Source organism: Sander lucioperca, chromosome 16 (genome assembly GCF_008315115.2).
Source record: "Sander lucioperca isolate FBNREF2018 chromosome 16, SLUC_FBN_1.2, whole genome shotgun sequence".
NCBI lineage: Eukaryota > Metazoa > Chordata > Actinopteri > Perciformes > Percidae > Sander > Sander lucioperca.
Genome location: NC_050188.1, coordinates 14291606 through 14300579, shown reverse-complemented (window position 1 = coordinate 14300579; position 8974 = coordinate 14291606). Strand labels below are relative to the sequence as shown.

General features: G+C 37.6%; 1 protein-coding gene across 11 annotated transcripts in view; it reads left to right on the top strand.

The window, feature by feature from the left end:
• akap9 (A kinase (PRKA) anchor protein 9) overlaps positions 1-8974 on the top strand; it is a 76824-nt gene that overhangs the window by 10910 nt on the left and 56940 nt on the right. For 10 of the 11 annotated variants that reach the window (XM_035993329.1, XM_031296131.2, XM_035993330.1 and 7 more), the window contains exons 2-7: positions 277-549; positions 5461-5505; positions 6075-6137; positions 7686-7826; positions 8443-8598; positions 8763-8897. In XM_035993329.1, coding sequence (XP_035849222.1) covers positions 277-549; positions 5461-5505; positions 6075-6137; positions 7686-7826; positions 8443-8598; positions 8763-8897 — 813 coding nt within the window. The remainder of the gene's footprint in view (positions 1-276; positions 550-5460; positions 5506-6074; positions 6138-7685; positions 7827-8442; positions 8599-8762; positions 8898-8974) is intronic. The other variant, XM_035993336.1, reaches the window with a different exon arrangement.

Here is an 8974-nt window from a genome sequence, read left to right as displayed (position 1 = left end):
GTTCATGTGTTTTTCTTTGTTAGAAGTAAAAACTCCGTTCTAGATAGACTAATGAAGTTGTACATTAGGCTAAAGCAGGTGGTTCTTTGTCTCAAGTATTAGGGTCAGATAAATAAAGATCTGAATGGAAGCTACGACTGGAGATGTAGACTAGATTAACACTTAAAAGGATTTGATTGAAATGTTTGCTACTGTTTTTAACTTCCAAGGACCAACATTGAAGCAGAAAGTGTAATTTTATCTTAAACACTGCCTGTCTCCCTTTTCTCTCTCAAGTTGGCTGAGTACCGCCAGAGAAAAGCTCACGCTGACTCCCAGAAGAAACTGAAAAAGAAGAAGAAAAAGAAGCCGGGAGAAGACTCTGAGGGGGATTCGCAGGGAAGGGTGGAGGTCGAGCCGGACCAGTCTGTGGGAGGAGAGGAGGTCTCAGGCCGAGAAAGAGATGGCTCACAAGAAGGAAATAAAGACCCATCGACCACAGAGTTCACCTACGCCAGGACGCTGCGGAGTGGAGAGACTGTCAAGCATGACCAGACCTACACCATAGAGGTAGACTCAACAATTTATTATAGTAGTACAGTATTCACACATACAGAATCCCAGTCCATTCTTTCCTTTTAATACATAAGAAAGACTTATAGCTTGGTGTAGCTGGACAAACTGTACAAATTAGGCGTCTGTTGCACTAAAACTCATGTCATAGGGTGAAAGCAAATAACTATTTTTGTCATTATTTTCTCTTATTTATCACTGAATAGTTTAATCTAGAAAATGTTAGCACATACTAAAAAAAAATGCCCATAAAAATTTACTCAAGCCCAGGTCGACACATAAACCTAGAGATATTTAGTTTACTATCAAAGAAGATTAAGAAAACCAGAAAATATTCACTTTTGAGAAGGTGAAACCAGTGGATTTCTGGTATTGTTGCTAAAGAAATTACTTAAAGGAACACGCCGACTTATTGGGACTTTAGCTTATTCACCGTAACCTCCAGAGTTAGACAAGTCGAAACATACCTTTCTCATCTCCTTGCGTGTTGTAACTCTGTCTGACGCCCCAACAAGGTCACTATGCTTTTACTATCTGTAATTGTTGACTCTATTACTCCAACTCTGAGCGAACTCCAGGCGAACTCTCTGCTCCTCACCACAGGGCTTCAGGTGCTGCTAGCAAATCACTCCGCCCAAGTAGCAGAAGTAGCAGTGCTTCGCCTTTCTGAGAATATAGTTCCCAGTTTGTATACGGTTAGAAAACGGCTGTGTCTCATATGACCTTGTTATTTGTACACCCTGTGACTATACAAATCACAACATGTAAATAGGAACATGTTGGCGTTATTTTGTCACTTATTCCTCCAGGGGGGGGGAGGAAAGAGAGAGAGAGAGAGTGAGAGAGAGCTGCTCTACCAATCTACACAAAAGAGACTTCGTCATCATTAATTTAATAATAATAATAATCTATACACATATGGGAACAGAGTTGTGTAAAAAAAGTAGTCCAGTTTCTTAGTCTAGTGGATCTTATTGTGGCATTGCCGTCACTGCTGATAAAATGTCAGATCGAATTGTGGATTTGGAGAAATGTGACAGCCCTAGTGTTCATGAATGATTGTTTCAGTGAAACAATCAATCTGCTCCAACAAGTGAGAACAAATATGATTTGCCTCCAATTAGTTATCTGATGAGAAAACATCTGTTGCATCTGCTGCATCCTGTGGAATTTCAAAATAAATGGGTGCCATTCAAGAATGGATTTCTGAGTGATAATGTGAAGAATAGACTCCTCCAATAAAAATTCAGAACTGGTTTGAACATGCCCATTGGTATTGTAATCATTTTAAAAATAATTATTCATACCCGTACATCTTTGTGAAAAGGATCATTGTCCTCTCCAGTGTTTTGTTTCTGTTGTCTCCTGGAGCTTAATGGGTCTGCTGTAGCTGTCATGACAACCAGTCTCACTGGGAGCACAGATGCGCAGTGATGTAGGAATTTTAGCATGAAAGAATAATTAAACAAATAATTGTTAAATTAATTGTTTTCAGAATTTTAAAATTCAGTGATTATTAAATGCAAATAGTGCAGGTGGAGATGTATGGCATTATTGAGTCACACAATTTAACCTAAACAGATAAAAAATATCTAGGCTAATCATTGAGCAATTACACTTTGTTGAAAGAAAATGTTTGCATGACATTTGTCTACAAGCAAGCATACAATTCAACATATATTAAATATTAATAATTGATATAGATGATACTTAAAGACTTAAAGAAGGATTGCTGTTCACATGTGAAATGTATAAATTTGCCAGTTTTCTTGAGAAAGCCTGGGAGAAGGTTAAAAAAGCTCTTTACCGAGATAATCCGTAGATATTTGTTTGCGTGTACTGTTTTTTGTTAATGTTATTTCTCCACGTGATTTGTATTTGCGAGACCGGAAGACAGAAATCAAATAAAACTATCAAAAAACTATATGAATCTTTTTTTTTCCAATAGTAAATAAATAATGAATTATTAATAATTCTGGTTTTATTGGAGCCATTCTTTCAAAGAAAAGCCATTTTCCCTGTAATTGTTACTAAATTACAAAGTTTTAACTAGGATGAACCTTCTTAGAAAATGATCAGGAAATTAGGGATTCTCACAACTAGACCAAAATTCCCAAAAATCTTTGAAAGATTTCTCTTGAAAAAAGGAAATGTATCTTTGACTTTGTGTCCTAAGAGTAACGTTTGGACTTCTCAAAATGCCTTTACTACTCTGAGATTTGTTTTGATGCATGCATCTAGTTGGTATTCGTGGCATTGTATCTTGAGACATTTTGTTTGGAGGAGGCTGTAGACTTTAGTTGAAGTTGAAATGTCTTTAATGTCCCCAAGGGGCAATTTGGTTCACAACATTTAGCCAACACATAAACATTAGCACAGAAAAAGCACATAAAACCTAAAATTGTAAATAGATAAAAACATAAATACACATGTACACTACACTTAAAAAGATGACAAATATATGCTGTGAAATGGGCAGGGATGGCAGATGACCTATAGTTTATTGAGAAACCCAACAGCTGATGGTACAAATGATCTCAGGTATCTGTTAGACCGGGCACGTTTTTGGAAGATATACGTCCTTCCAGATGGTAGGAGGCAAAACTCAGAGTGTAGTGGGTGAGTGATATTAGCCAAAATGGCCATTGCCCTCTGTGTGGTTCTGGCCTCATACACAGACCTAATGCTGTTGAGGTCAGTGCCAATTATTTTCCGAGATATGTTTACAATTTTTCCCAGTCTGTTCTTGTTGGTTACACTCAAATTGCCAAACCAGCAGATCATGGCAAAGGTTAAGATTGACTCAACAAAAGATGAGTAAAAAGTTGTCAGAAGTGATCTGTTAACATTAAACCCCTTCAGCTTTCTTAAAAAAAACTGATTGGCTTTTTTTAAGCAATCGGCCGCTGATGCGGTCAGGCCCCTGGCTCTTCCTTATGCTCGTCTGCTCAAGAGTCTTCCAGACGTCAGTCTCATCAGTCAGAATCTGACCCTAACCCTAACCCTTCCCTCAGACCCACTTCTAAATTCAGCCAGATCATCATTAAAATCATGGGAGTCAAATCTTGAATAAAACTGATTCAACTCATCCACCAAGACAGGGTGCTATGCTATGATTTTTGAGGAGAGCACTGGTAAACTGCAGTAAAAGATAAGAAGCTCCTGTAATGTTAACAATTTGCTTTGATGAATACTCAACTACTGTGCTGCGTTATAAGACTCCAGCAGGGATACTTGGGTTTTATAAGTTGGTGCAGTGCTGCTTTGATGGTAATTTTTAATTTGCAGAGGATGCTCAGTTTTTTTGTTGGGCGTATATTTAAAAAAAAAAAAATCACAACCTTCTCAAATGTTTTGGTTGTGCTGGAGATTCGGTCTAACTTTTATATGCTGAGTTCTTTCTTAGCATAATACATCACTGACAGATAACTTCATCAAGCATGCTATTTGAAACTTAACAACACAGGGATAAAAATCCATTGTTGATGCATTCTACAAAATAATTTCATATCCACAAATACTACTGCAGCCCTTGCAAACCCAGCCTGCTTGTTGTAATTAAATGTTTGTTTTTTTTCCACAAACCTTTCAATGGATAATTGATATTTGGTCTGTAAGCTTTGCAAACATACATGACCTTGCAAACCTAAAATGAATTCTGTTTACTAGTCTCAATCTGATAAATAAATATTTAACAGAAATTCAGCTATTCCAAAACAGTTTGAAACATATGCACAGACCTGAGGGCTCTTACACATTTTTTTTTCATCATTCGAGCCCTCTCAGTCTCTTTTATTGGCTCTGTGCAGCCACTCTTTCCCTGAACCCACTGTACATTTGTGCCCACAAAACTACTGGTTGCCATGGAAACAGACAATTGCCTTTTAAACAGGTTGAGATGACCAATTTCTGCCTTGCAACACTTTTTAGCAGACCTTAAGGTTGATTGAATGTTTTGTTGCAAAGCAAGTCTTTTACCTTGGGAGCGACCCACAATCCTCTCTGCTACAAAAGGCTGTAGGACATGCGGTATTTTTCTGCTGCATGGATGGGAGCTGTTATGTATCCCTAACAAATGAAACTTGTACATTTTTAAGAGACTGAGCCATATACAGCGCGGTAACTATGAATGATTTATGTAGATGAATGATGTAACCGTTTAAAGTTAAATGATTTATTCTCCCCTATGATTTTTTTCCCCCATTTTTTTTTCACAACAGTTGTTGTCATCCCAGTTCTACTGGTCATAGAGTTTGATTCTCTTCAGAGATTTTTTAGTGGCACAGCTTTTTGGGAGCAGGAACTGGTTGCTGTGGAAACACAACAGCTCAAGTCCTTCACAGTATAAGTAATTGCAAATACAAGAATGTTGACTCATTAGACATCAGCAGCTGCAAGTAAACTTTGCATCAAGCTCTCTCATCAACAAAGGTTGTAATAAAACGTTCATGTCACTTGGCCAATATTCTTCTTTGTGGCTGTTGCTGTTCAGTTTGAGTTGATGTTCCAGTTCTGCAATCAATCGAAGACAAACCTGTAATTTCTCTCCTGTTCTGGGTCCCATACAGTTTCAATTTATAACCTGAAAATAGACTTAAATAATGTCCGTCATTACTCTGTCGGAGTAATAAAGTAGCTTTGTGACAGAAGTAGGTTAGGCCCATATTTTAATGCTGACTGCCTACTGAAATAGGACATAAGGCAGGCATCGTTTCAAATTGTTAAGATTGAACATTTTATCACGTGCATTTTATGTTGGATCAAAGAACGGAAGACTTCTGGAACTGTAATGACTATATTAAGTTGTCTTGTGTTATGATTGAAATCCCTTATTTTACTTGGCTCATATATCCTAAATGTTTTCTACATTCAGTATTAATGAAATTCTTATGATCTTCTCTATTGCAGCCGGAAAGTGAAGTGTCCACTACTGCTGAAGATTATTCCACAGAGGTGAGATGACCCTTCTGAAAATATCTATCTTTTCTCCCTTTTGATTTTATGGTAACTCCAAATGTTTTTCACAATGCCACGTTTAGACCGATGCAACTTGCACATTGAAACATCTCCGAGTAGGGCCTAATGCACTTTGAGCTTTTTGTGTATTTGTTATTGTATTTTTTTGTATATTTTGTATTTTGTATATAAAAGATGCTGAGTAAATAAAGTTATTATCAGTCAAATAAAAGACAATCATGCTTGTAACAATGGCACTATTAAAAACCCCTATCATCAAAAGTTCTACAAACTCTTCTTGCTGATTTTCTGCTGTTATGCTATGCCGTTACTACATTTTAAAACATTAAAACGTGTTGTCTGAGAAAAAAATTAAAACTAAATAAGAAAATCTAAATTAGTAAGAGGATGATTTAAATGTGATTGGTGACCATACTAAAATTGACATTGCAATATGTTTGTCAAGAACATAAATCATCAGACTTTAGCAGTACAAATCTATCCAATAATGACTTCTGAAATTACTTTTCCGTCACAACTCCCAAATCTTAATGCTTCACTGACAGGTAAATGGGTGCCATGATGAAATGACAGAGAACCTAAGGATGCCTTCGAAGGATTTTATTTGGGTACAGTAATCTGATAAAGCAGCTCTTTTGACTCGGCTTTTGCTAGCTAACCCACTGGCTGCCTGTTTGTCTATACGTTAGTCCTCTGGAAAATTTCCTGTGACCTACTAACTAAGCCTGTTTTATGCTGCACTCACTTGACTATGTACCTACAGACGTGTTGGGTATTTGAAGCTGTACTGTGTTTGTCATTATGTTATGAATGACAATTTTGAAAGAACAAATGGCTGAGGGTTTTAGGATCGAACAGGGCTTCGTGACATTTTAGAAGTGTAAATTAGCTGTGAAAGCTCAAAGAGAATCAGGTGAATGATGGAAAAGAAGGGAGAGGACTGTGAAGAGGATATAGGACAGGGGTGTCACACAAAGAGCTGCTCTCTTTAATTTCACTGAGGTGATTTTTGGAACAGAGGAGACAGAAACCAGAGAGGTGCTGATCAATACAGTTTGGATAGATGGGGAGCAAGTGCCATGCTGACTGCTGGAAGAATTACAGTGAGATGTGAAGAAAGAGTATTGGTGCATTGACTTAGTGAGAACTAATCTGTAGACTGAACTATTATTATAATATATAAGTGCTATGATAACTTTTAAATTAGCCATTTTCCAAGTTATATTAATTAAATAGATTTTGGTATTCTGGTATTATTATTACGATCAGCATTCAGCCACATTGCAAATATGCGTATCTTTTAAAGTAAGAGTGTAATAACAGTGTTATGAAAGCATTTCTGTTCCCTTTTCAATTTTCATGAATTTTGCAGATTTTGAGACAGATCAGATACTTTTTCTGGTAATAATAGTAGTAGAAGGGAATCTAAGGGACAGAGTTACAGCAATATTTGAACAGTGTTCTACAACTGAAGATTGTATTCCTAATTATCTTGCAACAAAAAAATAAATAAAATGTTGGCATCATTTTGTCCCTTTTAATTACTTTGAGAACCTTTATCAATCAGATCTGTCTGCAATCTGCAAAAATCAAGCAAACTGGGAAAGGAGAAATATGTTTTGAAGAACAGACTTAAAGGTGCAATCACTGCTCATGCACACACATTCATTCTCCCTTGTGGGGGGAGGGGCTTAGCAGACTGTTTTGGGCTTTAGCAGAAAGGGGGGAGGGACAGAAGTTGTTGATGTTCACATTTTTTGGCTAAGTCCTGGATCTTCGCAGTCCTACCTACAGCACCTTTAACTTTGCTAGACCTACAACATCTTATTTTCTTTGAGAGTATTTTAGGTATTTAGCATACTTGAATTATCTTGCAGGCTTTAATAACTCCCACTTATAAAACTAACGTAGACAGAGTTTTCCTAAACTGCTTTGGGTTATTGGTGTCACATTTTGACCAGTCACATTTTGACCAGCAAGGACAAAAAAAGACTTGATAACATTAACACATTTACTACACATTTCTTCACGTGGCTCCCGGCTTTTGTAACTAACTGTTGTTGCTCTACGGTGACTAATTGCTAAGCTCATTCTTGAAACCTCATCTTGATGGCTTTTCCGCAAACCCTGTAAAAACTGCGGATTTTCCTGTTCAGGAGGAGGGGGAGCCCCTGCAACAGGTGACAAAGGGAGGTACGATGGAGGATGCACTCGCCGCCAAGACCCAGGCAGTGGAGGAGCTGAGTCGAGAGCTTGAAGAAATCAGGGCTGCCTTTGGCACAGAGGGAGTGCAGCAGGTAAATGTTTGATTACTTTATTATAGGTCATACTGCTTCTTCTTCTTCTTCTTCTTCTTCTTCTTTTTCTTCTTCTTCTTCTTTAGATTAAGGCTAAACTTCTGCCAGTGCATTTAGAAAATGCACAAGGTGGTTGATTTAAACTTTGATTTAAACTTTTCTGAATACCACATTATTTTACCATTCTAATAACAACTTTGAAAGGGGTTTAATTTGAATTATTTTCAGGATGGTGTCGTGAGTGTTAATGTGCAAATTAGGTTTTTGCTCAGGGATGGCTAACATATTTACACATGAATGCATCTTCCATTCGGTTTTAAATAATACATGATTATATTACCACCTGTTATCCATTTCAAATCATTTGTCATCCTGTAGCTCTAAATGACTTAACACTCATTTGAAGGACAGAACTTGTTTATTCTGCCATCACAATGCTCTGTAGCCTTAACAATCAGCACATTCCTTGCTTCTTCATAACAACTAAGTTCACCCCTACAAGTACATTTATTTTAATGCTGTTTTTGAGCTCTGTCAATATCCATTTTCTTCTCTGCTCTGTCTCACTAATGCTGTCTATAAGGTGATTTTACATAATTGTATTTTACTTTTCTAGCTGCAGGACTTTGAGGCTGCTCTGAAGCAGCGAGATTGCATCATCACCCAGCTCACAGCTAACCTTCAGCAGGCTCGTGAAGAGAAAGACGAGATCATGAAAGAATTCCTGGAACTGACAGAGCAAAGCCAAAAACTACATATTCAGTTCCAGCAGGTGGGAACTCAAGTTTTAACTTAAGTCTTAACTACTATCTTATATTAGCTATTCTATCCTACACTTCCTAGCCACTACAGGTCATTACACTATTATTGTTTTGTTCTACTACTTGCTATCCATGTATTCAATTAGAAATGAATTTGTGTATGGAATAATCACAGCTGCAGGCGGGTGAGACGCTGAGGAACACCAGCCACAGCAGCACAGCAGCTGATCTTCTGCAGGCCAGGCAGCAGCTCATGCAGTACCAACCGCAGCTGGAGGAGCTCCAGCACAAGCTCAGTGAGATGGAGATGGTAAGAAGTTGCCTAGTGTGATCCTGCAGACATCTTTTAGACATAATCTGTTAAATGTAATTGGTTGCACAATATGT